Below are 22,305 nucleotides of genomic sequence, written 5' to 3' on the forward strand. Positions count from 1 at the left end.
GGAGGGGACGGGGGTGCGGGCCAGGACCCCAGGGTGGGCAGGCTGTCGAATGCCCCGCCCTCTGAGGGACTGGGAGGGCTGTGGGTCCTCCGAGCCCCTGTTCCCTTGCCTGTGAACTGGGGACAGGAGTAGCTACCCCACAGGGTCACTTTGAACAGAAGGCAGCAGGGCGAGCTGGAAGCTGGACTCACAGGCAGAGGTCTCCTGGTGACCAACATCCCCCAGCCTCACTGCTCTGTGCCCTCAGTCCCTGCCACCAACCAGGCCTCGTAAATATTTACACCCAGCGTGTGTTGCGATGCTCCCTTAATTGCTCCTGTGACGCACTTGGAGAGCCTCAGAGGAAAGCCGCACAGCCAGGGCTGGGTTATTACCAGCACAAACACGGTGGCTCGCCAAAGCGACGTCCTTCAGAGCTTCCCATCACCCCCCACTCTTCAGAGCATCACCCCAAGTCAGGGAAAAGGAGCTTCCGAAGGCACACTGTCCGATGGTGGCTGTGCTGGCCAGACAGAGACCTCGCTGGAGAATGGCAAAGGCGTGTACACGTAACTCATCACAGAAGAAATGCAAATGGCCCAAAACCATTTGAAAATAACAATAACAACAATGATAATAATAATAGTTCGATCTCACTAGTCATCAGGGAAGTGAGGCAGGAATGGCGTGCCCAGTAGGCAAAGTTGTTGGGAAGGATGGATTCCATGGTGGTGAGGTACAGGGAGGTGGTCACCTCTCACCTGCAGGTGGGACTATGAATCCACGCAGCCCCGGCGGAAGGCGCCTGGTGACCGGCATGAGAAGGGGTCAGAAGGCCCACGCTGCCTGACCCCTCCACTGCACTTGGTGGCGCGTCTCCGTGGAACTATTCAGCTGTGAGGTGGGAGACGCAGGCATGGGGCCTCAGTACAACACTTCACGGCGGTAAAAACTAGCCCGACCCCAACTGCCCCCCCAAAACCATGCAGCCCATGAATACTTTCTAAATTACAGTGAAAGACATACAATGTATTTTTAACATTAGGATCCTACACATTCACTTATGTTTTTATACATATATATACATATATGTGTGTGTGTGTGTACGTGTGCATCCTTATACACCAGGCACCTATGACGAGGTTTGTCCAAATATTACCTGTGCTGCTGATTATTTCCTTCTTCATGCATTTTTCTATTTTCTATATTCTCTGTCATGAAATATTACTTTAGATCTAGAACAATACAAATATCAAGAAATAGTTCCATGGGTTGGCCCGTGAAATGGCCTTTGATGACACACACCTTTCGGGTAGGCGTGTGAACCCCACATCAGACTGACGCTCACCTTGCTTCTCTGTTCTGCCCTAGGTCACGGCGGCGAGACTGCGGTGCCACAGGTGAGTGAGGGGCCCTTGGTCAGCAAAGCGGCGGGAATGGCAGCGCCGGTCTCTTAGGCTCTTACTCTCATTCCTTTTTTTTTTTTTTTCCCTTTGATAAGACCTTTGGCCTGTTCAAAATGACAGGAGCACCTCACAGCCTTTCCCTCTGGATGCTCCCAGGGGCTGCCCGTCCTGGGACCTGCTCAGGAGCTGGGACCTGGCTGAGCGGGTGGGAGCCCTGTCTCTCCCCCAGGGAGCCGTGTAGCCTGGGACAGGACACAGACCCCTCCGGCCTGAGTTCCTGCGTCTGCAGAGCGCAGAGAAGCGGATACTCCTGAGTGTTCGCGCAACTAAGTTCAGTGTCATGGGTTTTCCCCCAGAAACCACAGTCCATACTTGGCAGGCATGTCTTCTCAGAGCCTGGTTCCTCATGCTTGGCACCTCCAGGGGCCCCTTCCAGTGTGACCAAGAGGATGTGCTGTGCCTCCTGAGCGTTAAAATGTCAAGCAGAGTTCCAGAGAATTTCCCTGGAAAGCTGGGGGTTAGCAGTGAGCACTGGAATGAGAGGAAGTAGAGAGATGGACGGGATCACAGGGAGTGACGCGCCCGCGAGGGAAGGCGGAAGGTCGCTTGCGGGGCCCCGGGGCCCACGGGAGCACTTGGCCAGCACGCGGCGGCCCCACGTAGCAGTGAGGAGAGTGGGGGGAAGTCAGAGAAAAGTTGCAGCTGTGAATCTGCATGAAAAATGGGCGCCCAGCCCTGGCTGCTGTGGCTCAGTGGACTGAGCGCCGGCCTGCAAACCCAAGGGTCACTGGTTCGGTTCCCGGTCAGGGCACAGGCCTGGGTTATGGGCCAGCCAGGTCCCTAGTTGGGGGCGTGGGAGAGGCAGCCACACACTGATGTTCCTCTCCCTCTCTTTCTCCCTCTTCCCCTCTGTCTAAAAATAAATAAGTTAAAAAAAAAATGTTTTTAATCGGCACCCAGCTCTCAACCCTCCTACAGAACACGCTTTTATCCAGCCTCCCAGTCAGTCCTCGCAGAGGCTGCGTTCCGTCTGGGTCAGTTTCTTCTAAATGGTCACAAATACTCGCCCTCCCACCGTCCACTTAGAGTCCTGGGGGGGCAGTGGGGGCCTTAGAAAATGCTAAAGGGGTGGTGCCTGGGCGGGGAGTCGTTGCCTCGGCTGCGGCTGGTGAATGACACACCTGCACCCTCTCCCGTGGCGTGGCCGCTCCCCCGCGTCATGGGGGCGGAGACCTGGACAGGTGCGTCCTCCAGTCCATCGGCAACAGTCTGGAGACACGAGCAGGGAAAAGAAAACAAAGCAACACCCCGAGAATGTGCACCGAGGTGCAGCGGCCCAGGCCGGACCACGTGCACCCCAGTCCAAACCCTGACCCCCGCCCCCAACGCTCGCAGACCACCCCGCAGACGCACCCAACTGAGCATGCGCAGGCCGCTGGCCTACGGTTCTGCTCTTCCCGGGGGTCTTCCTAACATTCCAAGGCGCTTTAAGTGGTCTGTGATTTTTTTTTCTTTTTTTTTCCTTTCTTTTTTGTTTCTGTTTGTTTGTTTTTTGTTTGGGTTTTTTGGCCATGAGATTCGTTGGAAGTATGTACGGTGGGGCATCCATAGGAGAGGCGACTGTTTAGCCGTTGGAAGTGATGGTGCCGAAGCAGAGTCACTGCCGTGGCCCTGGGACAGCGTGGGGATCTGTGAGCGAGCGGACACACAGCGCGACCACATATGCATAGACGGGACCCTGAGTCTGCGTGTCGTGTGTTTACCGTGGTTGCTTCGGTATGAGAAATAGTGGATTTCCTTTTGTTTTACTTATCTGTACCTTAGTTTTTCTACAGTGGCATATATTTTTAAATACTAAAAGCTGTCTATCCAAAAATAAAGACTACTCCAGGCCCGGAGAAGACAGGCACGTATTGAAATGTGACCATCTGTCAATACCAATACCTCTACGCGGCTGACAGAGAGAGAATGGTACCATGTGTTCCCGTAAAATAAACTCAGGAGTCGTTCTCCTTCCACTGAATAAAGAATGAAATTGGAGAAGATAGTTCTGATTAGAAAGCGGGTTCTTCTGTCTTAAGTCACCGTATATGACAAAAACCCTGATAATATTGGTTTAATTAAACAGAGGACCAACTTCATTCTGTCTACAAATTCTTGCTTTGTTCTGCTTTTTAGTTTTCTAAAGAAAGCAATCCTAGAGGGGTTTTTTTGTTGTTGTTTTCTTGTTTTGTTTTTGTTTTGTTTTGTTTTCATCTTTTAAAGAAAAATTAGGATTTTGGAACTAGAGGGAGAAAGTCGGGTATGGAATATGCGAGCAGCGAATGCCCCCTGCTGGCCCTGTCTGGATATTGCAACACCTCCATTAATTAGCAGAGGCCCCTTCTCCCTAAGACCTGCAGAAATTGGTGGGCAAAAACACATGGGAAAAAGTGGGCAGTTGTATTGCTAGGAAAAGGTGTTTACCCAGTTCTGGTAAGTACAGGCAAAGATTTCAAATCACCTAAGATTGGTAAACCCAAGAATTAAGACTTGTCTTCAGCCCTGGCTGGTGTGGCTCAGTGGATCGAATGCCAGCTTGCAAACCAAAGGGTTGGTGGTTCAATTCCCGGTCAGGACACATGCCTGAGTTACGGGCCAGGTCCCCAGTTGGGGGAACACAAGCGACAACCAAAAAAAAAAAGAGAGAGCGAGAGAGAGAGAGAGAGAGAGAACCAAACTTTGATGTTTCTATCCCTCTCTTTCTCCTTCCCTTCCCTTCTCTCTAAAAATAAGTAAAATCTTAAAAATTATCATCAAAATTCAGTGTGTATCAGAATCACACAGTTAAAAACACAGGCCCACCCCATCGCCTATACTTTGGCAGGCTTATACTGAGACCAGGGATCTTTAATTTAACAAGAGAATCCCAATTCAGGTAGTTCTAAGGTGGTCTTTTAAGAATCACTGTTGGAAGCAAAAAGAAACTATCAAGATTGTCCCCACCCAGAAGCTGTGGTCAATTCTCTGGACAACAGCACATTTCATTTGAATTCCTGGAGAGCCCCCCCAAAAAAGAGAAGGAAAAGCAGCTGCCTTAGCTCTCCCCACTCATTCGTTCATCTGTCCTTCATTCAAGTAATCTTTGGTCGTTCTTCATGTGGCTATAACTAGCTTTGGGTACAGGTGTTTTTTGTTTGTTTGTTTTTTAAAAAGACAAACAGCCCCAAGGACTCAGCCAGTCTGAGACGCTAAGCCTCTGCTTTCCAGGTGAGGAGATTAAGAACTAGAGGAGGGAATGAATTTCCAAGGGCCACCCCATGAGAGCATTAAGGCTGTTCTCCCAGCTCACCAATCAATGTAGCTATTTCTGCGAGTTTGGACTATTTGTGTTTAAAACTTACAACTCGTCATCCTCAGGTCAGGAGACTGTGGCTCAGTGAATAAAATTGAAATGTCCAAAAGGGCTAAAGGACTGAACCGGTTGATGGGTAGGTATGTAGGTAGGTAGACGGATAGATAGACATATACACAGACACACAGATGGAGAGAGAGACAAAATATATACAGGGGTGGCAAAAGTAGGTTCACATTTTTGTATTATTATTTGTTATTTTTATATGAACAACTGTAAGCCTACTTTTGCCCTCCCCTGTGTATGCACATGTTATAATAACTACATATAACAGACATATTATACATATATGTATAGTCTGTATCTATCTCTATTTCTACCTCTTTCTCTTCCCCTCCTTCCTTCTTTTCCTCGCCCGTTTCTCATCTCCCCAAGTCTAAGTCATACAGTCAAGGGTCCCTGGACATTATAACCCTTTACGCAGAGGTAGGGAGAGTGAATATAAAGAAGTGCCCTTTCCTATAGCCATGGATCGATGGTCTAAGGTTTGGGACCCGCCAGGGCACCAGGTGTGGACTACCCTGTTTCTCATCAAGGTGAGAGGAAGATCGGGTGGATGCCTCTGTCCTCAAATACCTTCAAGTTCCTAAAAGACAAAAATTAAGAAAGGCAGCATAGTGAGTAGGAACGGACCCCAGACTGTGAGTCTGGAGCCCGGAATCTGAAGGCTGGTTCTCGTGACATCAGCAAGTTCTAGGTTCTGAGAACAAGAGAAAATGGAAAGAGACTAACATGTATCGAGTAGAGCCCCTGGTTGGGGCCAGGCATCTGATAAACCTGGGAAGAGGTTCTATTACACTCACCACACAGATCAGGCACACAGAGCCCGGGAGCGGTGAGGGAGCAGGTCAGAGACCAGCAGGGGGAACCCAAGTCCATCGCAGCACACCTGGGGCTGTCGCCACATAGCTGGCCTCGCTTGGTTTGTTCTCATCTTTGAAATGAGAAGGTCAGCCAGATGGTGATGGTCCCCGAGTCCCCGAGCCTCACAGCTGGAAGGGACTCCAGCTTGAAGAACCCTTGTGGAAAGGCAGCAGGTGCCTGTCAGCAAAGATGAATGTTGAAAAAGACACGCCTTGCTTTTGAAATGAGCCGTAAGTCACGAACGGTCTCCGACCACCGATATGAAAGCGGAGAGGACTAAGGATCTGGACTGAGTGCAAAGGGTTTGGTCATGATGCTGAACTTGAAAAGACAGGAAACATGAAATACAGCAATGCATTCGCGGGGCACTGAGCCAGGAAGTTCCATTTTTAAACTTCTCACCAGCTGTTCAGAGTAGATACTATCATTCCCAGTCTACAAGTTAATATCAGCTAACCCAGCAATCCCAGGCTCACGGGCTTGCCAGAAATCCCATGGCCGGCGAGGGACAAGGCCAGGATTTGAACCCGGAACTTCTTACTCAGCTTCCATGAAATACAGGCTCATGCCTTCTCTGCTATGTTAACTGGTGAGCTGCAAAGCTGATTTTAAAATGCAATTCTGAGGCCTGACCGTGATGGATGTTTGCTTTTTCTTACGGTGGTCACACCTAGAGGTGAGCAGTCCTCGGGGCTCCCGCTCCTCCTGTCTTGCTCCCTCTCTTGAACTGCCCTCAGATGGGATTTTGACCCATCACCTAAAACAGTGATAACTGTGATCCGGACAACAGGAGAGAAAAAGGGAAGAAAAAGAAGAAATAAACAGCACACAACTGTGTCACTTAAGAAAATAGTGAGTTGACTCTTCACCTCTTTCATTGACCGAAACTCGGCCTCATGGCCACGTGTCTCTACCGGGATACTTCGGAGGTGTGATAAGTGCTTCCTCTCAGCGGCCTGTGCCCACCGCACCATCGGGGGGTTCTAGTGCTGAGAAGAAGGGGAACTGGGTGGGGGAGACACACAGCTGTCTCTGCCACGCAGCCCTCGGCGATGGGCGTTTGGAATCCACCGGCCTCTTGCCTCTCGCCACGAACGGCGTGGGTCCAGCGGGCAGCCTCTGGCGTTGGAGGCCACGCGCAGCCTCTCCATACCTCCCTCCCACCCCCTCCCTCTGAAACCTTGTGAAGAAAGGGAAACAGAAGCTGGTTTTGCTTGGGGAACTTTTTCCAAATGTGACTATCCCATGGCAACAGTACTTGGGGCTCAGCCAGCCCCCCTGCTCCTATAAGGGTAGCAAATGGGTCAGAGACAAGGCGACAGTCTTGCGCCTCCAGGGGCTTAAGTTCACGGAATGTTTACCAGTGCAAATAGCCAGAGAGTCTCTCTGTGTTCACGGCCCACCTTCTAACAGGAGGGAGGCGGGGCTTCGGTCGGAAGCTCTGGGACCACAGTGGGAATAAACAGCCCCGTGGGAATTTGTGCAGAAAGCAATTAGTTTACACTGGGTGACTGCTTGTTCTTAGTTCCTCCTTTTTCAGCACCCAAGATGGAAACAGCCAGGGGCCCTTAACTGGATGGGTGCCGGCCACACGCCTCGGTCCTTCCTCTGTGGGCATGAGAAGAGGTGTCCAAGCTGACGGCCAAAGTCTGGGCTAGTTTCTTTCTGCCCGTCAGGAAAGCCCCTGAGCGTCTCCAGGACACAGGACACTCGAGGGAACGCAGCGCGCAAGTGTGGTTCTCTGGGGCTCCGTGGCGTCGGTGCTGACGGACGACCCGCCAGGCCCCCGAACAGAACTCCTCCGGGACCGCGGTGTGAGCAGCAGCGTCGCCCGCCCTTGCAGAAAAGGGCCCTCCCTGAGGAGCCAGCCTGTCCCTCAGTCCCAGGGGCTCCAAGGCTTGGAAGTGTCTGGGGGTGCCAGGCTGCTGGGGATCGGGGCTCCAGCAAGCGGAAGGGCCCGTCTCCAGGTCTCTCGGCGAGGGAGGAGTCAGGTATTCCCAGTTCTGGGGCGCTCCCACCGCACCCCCCCACCCCCCCGCAGCTCACCGCTGGCTGCTCATTGGCTGTGCACTGACGATGCCCGGAGCCTGAGTCTCAGCACCGCCGGGGGGCCAGGCCGGCGCCCCGTCTGCAGTGATGTATTTATTGGCTCGCTCTGTTCCGACGCTCTACAGAGACACTAGAAAGGCGTTCTCAGCCAGGGGAGGCTCGCATGTCTCCTACGGAAACTACAGACGTCAGGAGTGTTAATAAAAGAGAGGCTTATTTCTTGCCCACACCACAACGCGCTGTGGGTCGAAGGAGGTCTTTTGCCAAACATTCTCCTACTGCCCAGGGGCTTCCATTATTCCCGAGGGCTTTGGGGTCCTCTGTCTCCAGCCGGCCCCTGAGAAAAGAGGGAGAGCGTGGAGGGTCCAAGGGACTCCTTCACATGCACCTCGTCCCAGAGGCCGCAGCGCCCACCGCAGCCACCCTTTGCAAAGACACTGGGACACGCATTTCTGCTGGGATGTGCATGCCCACGCAGGCTGGCGGGCACAGAGCACGCTCACCGCCACGCCGGGAGCTTGAGGTGGTGAGGCCTGGGCTGGAGAGATGCTCCTCCTTAACTTTTACCTGAGATTAGTGGCCAGGGACTGTCCCCTTGAGGGACATGACATATAAGATACTCTCTAATGGCAAAAGAAGAGCTGAGGGAAGCCCGTTCCGGGCTGAGGAACAGCACAGGCAACGTCTCTGAGATACAAGGAGCTCGGTGTCCCTGAGAGACTGGGAGAGGCTGGCTGGCCACAGTTCCATGAGGAAGGGACTGGAAAGACATGAAAGTCAGGAGAGGGCAAAGGCCAGCTGGGCTGGGCTGGAAGCCGCCGCAGGAACTCTGGACTGTATTTTGTGGGCCGTGAGCGACACACATTGATCCACAGGTTTAAAACAGTCCTTTTGCCATTCCACGTCCCAGACCCGGCATCGTTACTCACGTGGACATGTACCATGGGAGAGAGAGGTAAGAGATGGTTCCCGTCCCAGAGATGGACGGTGTTCGTTCACAACAGAGAAGCAAGCGGAGGGTCCCTGTTTTTATAGTGTTCATCATACTGAGTGAGACAGAAGATGAGTTGCTCTGACAATTGTCCTGTTGCAGAGCCTGCGGTGATCAGGGGAAGTCCCAGGGGAGGAGGGCAAGGAGGCGGGGACTCCAGGCGGGATGACACAAAGGCCCTGGAGTGGCAGGAAGCACATCTGGGGATGCCAGGAGAGTCTCAGGCAGCAACGTTGGCTTTTGCTGAGAGAAGAGACCCCAGGTTCCCATGGGGATGTCAGTAGAACAACTGTCTTTCATGAGGACAATCTCCTACAATGAAATTACATTAAACTCTGAATTCGACAGGCCAGAGCAGATCCCCAATAAATCTGGGGCCGTTTGCTCCCTCGGGGTCAGTTGGTGTTTAATGAGTGACCTTAGTTAGTACTTTAACTCAATTCAGGAAACGGGACACTGCTACTCTGAAGGGCCTGAGAAATCTGTGGGTTTCTTTTCCAGGGATCTCAGTGCCGGTGTAATTGTGCTGGGACAGGAAGGTGTCCTTTAGGACCCCAGGGTGGTGAGAGCTGCCAGTCCCCACTCCAGGGGACCCCGGGACTGTGACAGGCAGGATTCTGCACCTCCCGGCTCAACGTCTCCAGATTAGCTTGGCTGAGTAACACTGCCCCAGCGATAGGTCCTAGGCCAGTTCCCGAGAGCTGTGTCTCCACTGAGCAAACTTTTACTAACTGACACTTCACACCGTACAGAAGCCATGGGAATGCGGACATGTTCACAACTATGAATTCCATATGTGGGTACGGGAAGGGAATCCAGGTAAAAGGACATGTTTTAATAAATGACGAAGCCAGACCAAGACGTAGAAATACCCATCACACCATGGTCCTCTTCCACTCCCTAGACGCCGGCCAGACACGTGCCCTGAGATTCTGAGCAGCCAAAGGAGGACGAGAAATACAACTTCTCACGGGACTGGTGTTCTCCATCAAATCAAAGCAAATCAATTGCGAAGAAACGAAGAAGCGCGCAGCTTCTGGTCCTGAAACCTGCGGGAAACTCCTCGTATGTGTGCTAATGAAGAGACTGTGATAAGGACATTTTCTGCTGATAATGTTCCTCACGCAGACTCACAGCGTGAAACTGCAGGGCAATTTAAGAAAATTAAGTCTCTGCAGAAACCAAAAAAAAAAAAAAAAATACTGCAGGCCGTGGGCGCGGTCCTTTGCTGGTTTGCGTCATCTGCGGGTAAAACCTGAAACACGGAGCAGTGAGTGTTCTCAGCGACCTTCAGGCACCCCTTCAAAAACAAGTCCTCGTGAGGGAGTGGCGTGCCGGGAAGCTTCGACTGAACCAAGTTCATTTAAGCAATGCGTCTGGCCCTGGCCGGTGTGGCTTAGTGGGCGGGAGCGTCGGCCCATGGAACACAAGGCCACAGGTTCGATTCCTGGTCGGGGCACATATCCAGGTTGCAGGTTTGGTCCCCAGTCCAGGCGTGTAGGCGTGTATGAGAAGGTACCCAAACATTGATGTTTCTCTTCCCCCTCCCCCCCATACCACCACCATCATCCTCTCTCTCTAAAGCAATGAAAAAAAAATGTTTGGGGCAGATGAGGATAAAAAGTTAACGGTAAAGAAAAAAAAAAAGAATAAAAGAACTCATCTGGTCAATATTGAGCCTTGTGCCTCTGGAGCTGGGACAGATAGTGACTAGTTAGGACCCCGCCCTCAGTGTGTTCAGGGAGACAGACGGATGGACAGACCATCGCGAATGCACAGTGTCGTGCCATCAGGGGCGAGGGGGCGGAGCTGCTGCTGGGTCACGCCTGTGGGTGCACTTGGTTTGGGGGAGGAGGCTTCCTCTCCCCGCGAGTGTTGGCCTGCTGTGGAAAGAGTGCAGCTTCTTAGTTTGGATTCGACTTTCTTCCCTTCTTTCCCACCGCCCGGTTTCGCCAGAGCAGCAGACACGGAGAAGTACAGGCACATGCACTTCATTGCCGGCAGTTACAGCCAAGGAAAGCCCAGGGAAACGGGCACGGGGTTCTGGAGGGAAAACAGGGGCGCAGCCTCTCCGATGCTCTGCATTAACGTCTTGGTCTGTTTTCGTTGGCAGGCCAGTTTCAGGCTATTGGCGAGTCTCTCCTCGATCACGTAAGTCACCCACTTCCCTTGCCTGTTTTCCCAGTCTTTGATATTAGCAGAATAACTGGCTTTTTGTCTAGGTGCTTGGTGGATAAAAAACAAAGAAAAAAAATCTTCCAGAATGTATCATTTCCTCGCAGGGAAAATTGCATTTCAATTCCGGTGTATAAAGTTGTATGTCAATTCCTTCGCTCTCAGAGGGAGATAAAAAGGAACTCACGCGGTCGCTGGGAAGATTGGATCCGGTGAAAACGCCAGCATGCGGTGCCAGGCAGTGTGTGAGCAGGGCTCTCGCGGTGAAATGCCGGAGTGGACAAGCTTTCTGGAAAGCAATTTCATAATATTAACTAAGCAAGAGAAAAAAATGTCCATTATCTTCGGCCCAATACTACTGTGGTTGGGAATTTAAACTAAGGAACTAACCCAAAATTTGGATTAATATTTAAACACACTCATGTATATTTTATAACAGCATATCTTAAATGGCAGCTCACTGGAATCGTGCTAAATATTCAACAATATAAAAGTAGTTGAATATATTATATTCACATTAGGAAGCCATTAATAATATTTACAGAAAATTCTAATGACTTGAGAAAATTTATAACAGAAGTCAATTATCCAATATTTATAAATAATTTTATTATTAAATTGTATATCTGTATTATTTAAATAGTTTTAACTAGCATATCTGTTGATGATGAATGGAATAGATTGGATCATTCTTGATTGAAAGACCTCTTTAAAAATCTAATTAAAGCTACGGAAATTCACCCCAGGACACACACAATCAATCAGTCAATCACAAACTATTTTATTAATTTTAAGTTTTATGGGGAAAGAATAATGAACTTTTAGTTAAGAACCTCTGAGGTAGACAGAAGATAATAAATAGGTTAATAAACAAATAGATGGAACTTATTATAATTAAAACAAAACTCTGTCTCTTTCCCTCCCTGGAAAGAAATAAATCCAAATATGTCTCTTCAGTCCCGTGGGCAGGACCGCAGGGTCTGGCGTGGGTTCTCTTCAGCCGCGGGGTGGGGTAGGGGGTGGCTGTTCCTCTGGGCGTCCCCACGCGCCCTGCGTGTGAAACCCAGCGAGGGGGCTGGACGGAGGACGGGCCTTGCTCTCACATTCCCAGCCGCTCCAGCAGGTCCAAGCCTTCCCCAAAGTTTCTGTGCTGAGGGGGTGTCTTGGCGTCTGCCGTCACCGCGCAGCAATGGCATTCTTGCCACCGACGTTCGTCCATCAAATCCCCAGAGGATCTGCGCGCCTGTGCTCCAGCTCAGAACTCACTTCTGCGTGCAGTTCCCGCTGACCTTTCCCCCTTCACCTCGTCAGCTGTGAGCCCCGCAGCCAGCTTTGCTTTGCCCCGGCACCTGCTCTCCTGACGCCCAGCATGCCAATCGGAGGGGAGAGATCTGACACGCAGTGTCATGGGCGGAGGCCACAGCAGAGCCTTTATGTGCATTTTGCTCAGTTAATCTCTGAGTACAACCGAGGAAGCTGGGCGTGGCCTTCTCCAATTGACACACTGAGTGTCTGACTCTGGGAGGCTGAGTAACTCCCCAAAGTCACAAAGCAGGTCCACAATGTAGATCTAGGATGGGGTGGCGCCAGTCCCCCAGCCTGGACCCTGCCTTCCTCCTGAGACCAGATGGAGAAGGAGGGGCTTTGCAGCTGCCAGGCCCCGTTGGGGGGACACCGCATCGAGGTAAACTGGGCAAAGAGCCCCGCTCCACTTTACACCTGGTGACTTAACGCTCTCCCCTTCTACCTTGTTCCTGCTCCTGGGTCACTGTGTGGGTCCTCAGTCTCTTGCACCCGAGCGCCCCGCATCTGATAACCTTGGCCTTCATGACCTGCCTGTAGTTATGCTTGAGTTCACATTAAGACTCAAGACCGGCTTTCTTTGCGTGAGGAACACCTGGGTGGAAATCAAGGCGAGCACTTTGAAGGTCAAATTTGCCGTCTGCAGGGCCCCCTCCTCTGCGCCGTCCCATGGGGAACTCGGCTGCACTCTGCACCCTTGCGTTACGTGTGCGGAGTTGCATAAGCCCAAGTGGAATCCCAGAGGCCTTCCAGGTGGGGGCCTGGTGAGTAACCACCACCCCCCACCATGCTGTTTTCTACCTAGAAATCGGATCCCTCGGGTAACTAGTACCAGACTGCTTTGACAGAGTGATCATAGAAAAAGCCCCACACTTGGAGGCCTGGGGCTAGGAACCAACTTACCCAAGTGCATTAGAGAACTAGAATAACGCAGGGCTAGGGCTTCAACTCGCGCCTGTCTGAGTCCAGGTCCTTCCGCTCTAATAGTCACCTCAGAGGCGTGCCTGCTTCTGCAATGACAGGAGGTGCATGCAGCGCCCGGCACGTACCAAGTGCTTACTTAACCAACGTGACAGGGACTTAATTGCAGAGGAGGAGAGGGATGCGTGACTGGGGGCCTCCCCGTTGCCACGACTTAACAGCAGCGGTTACCCTGGCCGTCTCAGCAATAAGGTTTGCAGCTAACGGTCACTGTGTGCTGCCATTGGCACTTTGCTCAAAATTTGACATGCTCTGTCTCATGTAGGACACCTGATGGTCATACTGTAACCACGGTGATGCTGTTCATGCTAGTGGGTGTGTGTGCATCCACCGAATTAAGAAATAAATTTGAAGTGGCCTTTGATAACGATCTCTCTCCAGCTAGACAAATTACGGCATAAATTTTAACATTTTAATTATACACGTAGAAAGGGTTATACCCTAAGCGTGGTTATTCCACAAGTATATATATTAGGAATCTACTGAACGCAAAATAGCCAGATTTAGCAAGGCTACGAAGCCATGGCTTTGATTTTAAGTTTTCAGCTCCAGACTAGAAAGTAAATTGGGAGCCCAGAGGCAGAGTGCAGGGATCCCCACCCTGTGCGGAGTGGCGGGGACTGGCTGAGGAGAAATGAGGTTCTCTCTGCACAGTAACAATGCAGGGTCTGCGTCAAGGCTCACACTGTCTGCCATTGCTGTCTGGTTAGAGGTCGACATTCTGGGTGCTGTCACACGAGGAGCACCCCGAGCGCTCTGCCCTCCCTTTCGGGGTGCAGAACAGTTTTAAATACCTGGCACTGGATTCCAGTGTGGGTGCGGCGCTTCTACCCATCGGTGGCACCGATGCTCTGCTTCTGTGTTTGTTAAAGAAAAATAAAAGTGCGTTATTTTGAAGGCCAGTCTGGGGGATGTACATAAAAATCTCCTGTAACTGGGCCTGTTATTCCCGGCCCCGGCCATTAGGAGAAGCTTTAAGACGTCAAGGCCTTCCCAGCATGTGGCACGGCCTTCTGCAACCGCCAGCCCCCTCCCAGCCCGACAGTGTGGCCTGCAGCCACCCACATGCTACGACGGGTGTGCAGAGACAGTGCAAGAGGGAATAAATCAGCGTTTCAAGGCCACCGTCACCTTTCACTCGGAGTAGACTCTGTCTCCTCCTTCCGAGCCCTCGACACCACACGACACTCCGCTAAGATCTCTCAGGACTTCAGCATTATTGACCAGCGTGACTCTTGGATCCTCTCTGGGGCCCAGATAAACACAAAAGTCATTTCTACACACAGGGCCAGAGGGGAGCTTTCTGAGACCCAGAAAGGGAAAAGCATTCTGGGAGACTGTGTGCAACGCACAGAAGATCGCTGAAGGTGGTTCTCCTGCTTAAACATGGCCCTGCGCTGGCTCCAGACCCCGACACATAGGTACAGGTCCCAGGATTCCTTTGACAATGACACGTCTGTTGTGGACTGGTACCCAGTCCTGCCATTCCTGGTGTTCAGACCGGAGCTCATGACTAGAATATAGAAATGCAACTGAAATTTGTACAGCAATCGTGTGTCTTGCCACCTTGCTAAATTGGTTATTCGTTCTAATAATTGTCACGGGGCTCTTTGGGATTTCTTACATACAAAATCATGTCACCTGCAAGCAGATCCCCTTTCTGCTTTTGAGGGCTTACGTGATTACACTGGGCCCAATCAGATTACCCAGGATGATCTCTCTGTTTCAAAGACAATTAATTAGTAATCTTAATTACATCTGCAATGGCCCCTCACAGCAGCACCTAGGTAATTATTTGACTGAATAACAAAGGGTGGGACTATTGGGGGGCATCAGTAGAATTCTGCCTACCACAAGAATCTCACTACCCCGGGACCCAGACTCTTACCTCGCCCCTAAGAGGACCCGTACCGCTCCCGTAGCCCACGCCATTGCCTGGAATCTTGATCACCGTGGTACCGTCCCTTGACTCTCTCAATGTTCCCTCCCGCTTAGGAAAGGGGCTTTGCTGAAGTCCTGGACGGAGCCAACGGCCCCAGCGATGATGACTACGAAGCTCCCAGGCCTCACGTGGCAGGGCCGTGGCAGTCGATGAAAATCCTGCCAGCCAGGCCTCTGAAGGACTCCGAATACGCAGGTAACGGCTGGGGTCTAAAGTCTGCACAGTAATTAAAGCTGCGGATTCTGAATTCAATAACTTTAGGTTACAATCCCACCTCCAGGGCTTTCTAGGGGTGTGACCCGGAGCAGGTTTTCCCCCGTTTGAAAAGCAGGGCTCATAATAAAAGAACTTTACCCAGAGAGTTCTTCTGGAGGCGCCATGGATGACGAGTGTCGAGCTCCCACGAGAGGACCTGGCTGCGTCAGGGCTGTGTAACTGCTGGTTATTGTCATCACAATGACCCTCCTGAGCCCTAGGAACCGCTGCTGAGCGCAAGGATGGGTCGCCAGGCCGAGGTGTGGGCGACAGGGAAGGTGTCAGGACAGCTGGCACGGAGGGGCAGAGAGCGAAAGGAAGGTCTTCCTCTTGGCTGGTTCACGGGGCGGTGGCCAGCCCCTGAGCAGCAGGAGACCAGGCAGCAAAGCCCAGCATAAGAGAGAGCAAAGTGCACCCCCGCTTCACGGCTCCAGCGCGTCTGGGCCCTCGGATGCAGCAGAGCGACTTCTGCGAGGCCAGCGGGGAGGCTGGTGGCACCTGGGCGCCCGCCAGGACAGGAGCCCCCGGAAGTTCTGCTGGAGAGCCTCGCCTTGTAAATAAGGCTGACATTCCTTAGTTCATTCACTCCACAGGCGTCGCAGGATCTACTGAGTATCTGTTGTTAGCCCTACCGTGTTAAAAATGCACCACGGGGCACACAGATAAACAAAGCCGAATCCTTGTTCTCAGCAAGGTCGCGATCTAGTGGCAGAAGGAGAGAGGTCAGCAGATAAATATGACAGAACATGTCAAGTGCATAAAATAGAAAGGAGAGCCGGGGCGGGGTGTCGGAGCCTGGGAGTCCAGGAGGGCTTTCACACATGACACCGCCCAGCAGCCCTTGAAGGATAAGAAGAATCCCCCAGGGGGTGAGAACGAGGATGTTCCAGTCCAGACTCTGGCGCTTCTGTGTAGGGACCACGAGGAGGGACTCCTCCTCCTGGGGCCTCAGGCTCCTCCTCTGTGAAGCGGAGGGACAGCTGCTGGCCTCACACTTTGGTTCTGGTGACTCGGGGAGTTTGCAGGGGCGCAAGGCTTGTATAAATTGTAATGTGCTGGGTTTGTGGGGGTATGACTCTGATTTGCCCTCTTTTCACAGACACGCGCTATTTCAGGGGTATGGTGGACACCCCCCTTTCCTTACACGCCAAGATGTCACTCGCCGTGGAGGGGCAAGCCTGGAACGTGCAGGTGAGGCGGGGTGACCTGAGTAACAGCTTGACTAAGGGAACCAAACACACAGAGGGCGCTGCCCGGCAGCCAGGGGACCCCACCTCTCGTTCCAGAGGCATCTCGTCAGGGAATGAGCGGTCAGGCTCCTGGGACTGGCGGGACCACGTCCCGGGAAGGGGCGGGGAGGGGAGCTAACAGTGCTTGAGGCTCTTCCGTGAGCCAGCATCAGGCTTCCACGTGCATCTTAGCCCAAGCTCCTCCCCTTCTCTACGAGCAGAGCTTGAACTTGGATCATTCTGATAGTAAGAACATATCACTTGGCCCCGATCCTAGGCCCACCATCGGCCCCTGCTACTGTGACCTCACCTACAAAGCAGAAATAGAAATCCTTGCCATGCTTACCTTATCTTTGTACTTTGGACTACAAAGATAATCTTATGACAATATCTTGCAAATGCTCTAAACACATATATAGGACTTTATTTTTACTAACACTTTTGCTATTGCTTTATTTTCTTAATGCATAAATGCAGAAAATGCAAATCAATCATCCCTGAGGTTGCAGGACTCTCGGTCCTAATGTTTGATTGTGTGCCCTACCAATATTTTCTATGCAGACACAGCTTATGCAAGGGAGTTCTTATTGTATAGTATACACCTGACTTTCTTTTACTTTCACATTATATTCTGGTTATAAAACAATTTTCCATGTATAAACATTAATAAGCATAATCTTTATGGAGATACCCCATTATGGAATTTTTAATTATTTTCCTTAACCATGGAGTTGAAAACATTGTAAAGGTTTTGGTTCATATTGCGGTGTTTCTATCCTCAAAACTTATTTAATGTACTCACACCAAAGCCCTGTATGGGAATGTCCACCTCATAGAAGCAAGACTGGCTATTACGTTTTAAGTTACTTTTCACTGATTTCACTGCTCTTTTATTTTTAATTTGTCCCACATTTATTGCTGAATGTGAACCTGTTTTTGCATACAGCACATTCTTTCTTGTGCATTATTTTTTCACGTTATCTATCTAACATGAGGGCTTCCATTAATATTGACAAGAAAAGGAAGTTACAGATGTAACCAAACAAGGTCATTGACACAGAACACACCCAGGAGAGACTGAGCCCACAGGATGGGGGTGAGCTAGGGGCCACCTCTGCTTTACACGGGAGCCACGCTAAACACTCACCGTTCACTCAACGAATTCCTTCAAGAAATACATGCTGAGTGTTTTTTAGACCAGACACATGATAGGCTTTGGTATGCATGCCCCTGCTCCATGAAACTTACATACTAGGGGACGGACCTGTCATAAATGCAGGTAAATAAGCAATACAGTTAAACAATCCGTCAAGCAATAAAGGCTTTGAAAAAATGATTAAAGCCGGGAAGGGGAGTTAAGGACGGTCGTTCTGAGCAGAGATTGGAATGAATGAATAACTTTGCAAGATGGACATTACAATCCCCATATTAAGAGCTCCAGCTATTATGAGCTCTGTCTGTTTGGGCCACGAACCCGCTCTGAGGCTTTATGGCCTCAGCTGTGAGATCTCGTGGCTGGTACGGTGACACAGACAGAACACAGTGCTTGTCACAAAGCAGTCACCAATAGAGGACACTCAAGGAGGGACCATGTTAGCCCCAGCACCTAGATCAGTGCCCCCACATAAGTGGTTCCCAACAGATATTGGTTAAATGTGTGACAACGGACAAACTCAATTACTTGCCCAGAATCTTGATACAGTATTCCCTCACTTATCGCGGGTATTACGTTCTAGACCTCCCTGTGAAGTAGGAACCTTACATTTATTCTACACTCTTAAACCTACGTAACTTTAACAACGTACATATAGAGTACCGCAAAATACCACGATATAGCAAAAAATCCACGATAAATAATTGAATTTTTTTTTTAAATCCGCGATACAGTGAGGCCATGATAAGCAAACCGTGATATAGACAGGGACTGCCGTGTATGAATAGCGGTCTTTCCCCATTTTGGATTCTATTCATATGGAACCCTTTACCAGCCTGTCCTTCAACGTCCTCCTGTGATGATTCGCAGTCACTGACATCTGCAACGGGGCTGTGTGACAGGGATGGGGACACCGCAGGGCACCATCACTAGCTCCCACAGCATATTCAAGGAACGATACAAATTTTGGAGTGATTGAATCAGAGGCTCAAGACACAAGTCCCAGCCTGATTAGAAAGGAGCAGAGAATGCTGAGCTAGAAAAATGAGTTTTCCTTTCCCTAAAAATCACGGACTAGTCAACCCTTTACGTGGAAATCAACCTTCGTAAGAAGAAGCTTCTAAAGATAACTCTCACTTGGTTTTTTTAAATAACTGCACCGGACTTTAAGCCTCCAATCTTATGGTTTTCTGTTCCTCCACCTTATCTTCATAGCTTCTGTTACAAAACACAGTTTCCTCAGCTAGACCACTGAGCAAGTGGAACTACAATCTCAACAGATCAAGTCAAGGGGACTCCTGTGGGAAAAAGGATATGAGAGGCCCGAGCCTGGTTTCGGCCAGGAGGGAAATTGTCTTAGAAATTAAAGAAGGACTCGGCCTCAGTGCAGATCAAAGGGGAGTTTTGCTTTTATAATCGATGTTTGGATAACCAAGTTGTTATGGATAGCGGGTTATGTTTTTCACCGTACCCTCATTCCCGGGAGCTAATTCTTATTACTTCTGCACGTGTGTATGGAGACGAAGCAGGCTGGGAAATGGCTGCCCCACAACCCTCACAGGGGCCGGTTTTTATGTAGACCCCCTGGTTGGTACAACCGTCCTAAACCACGAACCCGCCGCTCATCCCCCCATTCACTGGGCACTGACTGGCACAGCTACTGCGCTGGGCCCTGGGGATAAAAGGGTGGGCCAGCCAGAGGTGAGCCCGGGCCCAGCGGGAAAGCAGGGAGCCGCGCCCCTCGGCCCAGCCAGACGTCTGGGAGAAGCCTTTGGGGGAAGCAGGCTTTGGCAGCAGTAACACGATGCGTTTAATCCGAGGTTCTCCTCCAGGACCATTTTGCCCCCTAGGGGACATCTGACATTATCTGGAGATATTTTTGGTTGTCAGGACTGGGGGCAGTGCTGACCTCTAGTGGGTGGAGGACAAGGATCCCTCGGAGCATCTACAGTGGGGCGTGCCTCCCCTGCCCCCCTCCGCCCCCCACCGCTAGGAATCATCCAGCCCCAGCTCCCAGTAGTGCTGGGACTGAGCACCCTGTGTAACGGTTAAGCCTGTGTCATAATGTGGGTAACTCAGACCTGCGTACATGTCTGAATCCTCTTTCAGACTCTAATGCTCCTCTTTGTTCCCTCATAATCTAGCATTGCTGCCGGTAGCTAGTAGGTGCTATTAAGTATTTCATAGAAGATGGGCGTAGCCCCGGGGAGGAGCAGGAAACGTCCCTGAGCACCAGGCTCCTATGCTGATACCGTCAGCGGGTGCCCGCTGCTGGGGGAGAGTCAAAGAAACCCTCTCATGTCAAAGGTCCTGCAAATACCCAAAGTGCAGAAAGAGCAGGAGCCTAAGGAAGCCCCATCCCCGGGACCCTGGGACAGCAGAGCCCACCTAAGACAAAGACCACGGAGCGCTCTCCTGTTCCGGTTCCCAAACAGACGATGGGAGGTGGGCAAGAGCCCTGAGAGAGACCCCTCCCCGGGGCAGGCACACAGGGAAGGCCACAAGCTGAGGGTGCAATAAGCACCCCAGCCCCCAGGGGTGATCCTTAGGGGGATTGGAAGCTGGGGGTACAATGGAAGAAGCCGTAGTAATAACAAAATCCGGCCATGCTCAACTCCCGGCCAGGCTGAGCAGCTGAGGGGCCACGCCCTTCGCAGACGTAGATGCGGCAGTTCACGTTCCACAGAGGGACAGAGGCGGACACTGAACATCAAAGATAAGAGGGAACAGGGGATTCACTGACCATCCTTCCCATCCACCTTGGCCCCCTCGACTTGGTGCCAGTAAAGAGTAACTCTGAGACCCCCTATTAGTCAGGGTTCTCTAGAAACATAGGAGAGAGAGAGCTATAGACCTACGGACATATATGCGCATATACATATAAATCAAACAGTGTTTATGGAGACTTACGATCCACAGCCTGAAAAGAGGAGACTCGGGACATTCACTGGTGGGAGTTCCAGTCTGAGTCCAAAGGTCTCAGAACCCAGAGAGCCGATGGAGTAAATCACGGTCCAGGGCAGGAGAGAAACCATTGCCCCAGCTCCGTCAGGCTGAGAAACCAAATTCTTCTTCCCTCTGCCTTTTCACTGTACTCAGCCCCTCAGTGGATTGCATGTTGCCCACCCACACTGCGGAGGGCCATCTATTTACTCTGTCTGCTGATTCAAATGCTAATCTCATCTGAAAACACCCGCACAGACGCACCCAGAAATAACAGGTAACCAACTATTGGAGGCCCTGTCAAGTGGACACATAAAATTAACCATCGCGGGCCCCTGTAGTGAACGAGCCTTTAATGGCTTTCAAAGGCATGGGGCACCGTTACAGTATGTTCGTCAGCTCCTACACCTTCGTGCCCAGCAATTGCACAGCCCTCAATAGCTCATTAACATCTTTAGAATATCAATAGCAACAGCTAACCTCTGTTAAGCTTATGTGGTGCCAATCCACTCCCTCTTCCAGGTACTTTGCAGGACGTATCTCATGTAATCCTCCCTCCCTCGTGCGGTATCAGTACTTGGGTTGCCTCTGTTTCACAGATGAGGAAACTGGGGCTCGGAAGCGTAGGTGAGCTGCCACATTTCATAGCTAGCACGTGATGGAGGCGCAACCCCAGTCTGGGCATTCAGGAGAGGCCGTGCGCGGACCTACCTGCACAGCTGCTTTTGGCGGACTTGACCCTGTACGTCCGTCTTCGTCGTAACGCAATGGCATGAACTGACTGAGTACTTTCCCTGTCATAAAGCTGAAACATCGAAGGAGCACAGGATGGTAAATGCCTCTCCAAAGTTTCACAGCAGCGAGAGGCAGGGTTGGATCTCAAATTCAGATTTTGTTTTTATGACAAGTGCCACCCAAGGCCACCACACTCAGCGCTGGCAAGCGGAACACAAACCTACATGTAAATATAGTTGACCGACTGCCAACTACCCACATGTGGGGATCCCTAAGAGTGATGAGTCCAGACGCCTTTATCCTTGGGCATCTAACCACACAGCTGAGTAGCACATTAGATGGTATCGTAGTCACCATTTAGGAGATAATGGTGCCCTGTTTTCTTCTACAGGTGGACAAACCCATTTCCAAGGACCCCAGGAGCCAACACGTTAAAGGTAAAGTCAAGTCACAAGGTTTCACATGTCAGTATAGTTCTTTGCTTCCAAAATCTTCTTGCATTTTTGTTTGTGGCCATGGGTTTTCTTAAAACAAGGTGATCTATCGGACTTTCATCTTTCATGAAATAACTAATTTTAGGAAGATTATCACACATCTTACGCATTTTTATCACCTTACTTTATTGAAAAAATTGTGAAAATTCATATTCTGTGTTGTGCAATTTCAGAAAGAAATGTTTTTAAAACATATGGATTGTGTTAAACATATAACTACGTTATTTTTCTAAGCAGACCCCCAATAAAATCACGGCAAGATGGAAATCTAATTTTAAATTGTTAATTAATTAATATGAAAACATATTAAAGCTTTAGGCAAAGCAACTCAATTTAGAGATAAAGATGCAGGTAAGAGGCAGAAGGGAAATAATCAATTTCAGTTTTGCTAGAAGCACAAATAGAGTGAAGAA

At 50.6% G+C, this 22,305-nt stretch overlaps 1 protein-coding gene across 1 annotated transcript in view; it reads left to right on the forward strand.

The window, feature by feature from the left end:
- The window catches only part of CLNK (cytokine dependent hematopoietic cell linker), an 83,442-nt gene that overhangs the window by 15,616 nt on the left and 45,521 nt on the right, over nucleotides 1-22,305 (forward strand). The window contains exons 2-5 of the mRNA XM_090267400.1: nucleotides 10,797-10,834; nucleotides 15,137-15,278; nucleotides 16,438-16,529; nucleotides 21,790-21,835. Coding sequence (XP_090123526.1) covers nucleotides 10,797-10,834; nucleotides 15,137-15,278; nucleotides 16,438-16,529; nucleotides 21,790-21,835 — 318 coding nt within the window. The remainder of the gene's footprint in view (nucleotides 1-10,796; nucleotides 10,835-15,136; nucleotides 15,279-16,437; nucleotides 16,530-21,789; nucleotides 21,836-22,305) is intronic.

The sequence above is a fragment of the Furipterus horrens genome, unplaced genomic scaffold, assembly GCF_987537825.1.
Source record: "Furipterus horrens unplaced genomic scaffold, mFurHor1.1.pri manual_scaffold_2, whole genome shotgun sequence".
Classification (NCBI taxonomy): Eukaryota; Metazoa; Chordata; class Mammalia; order Chiroptera; family Furipteridae; genus Furipterus; species Furipterus horrens.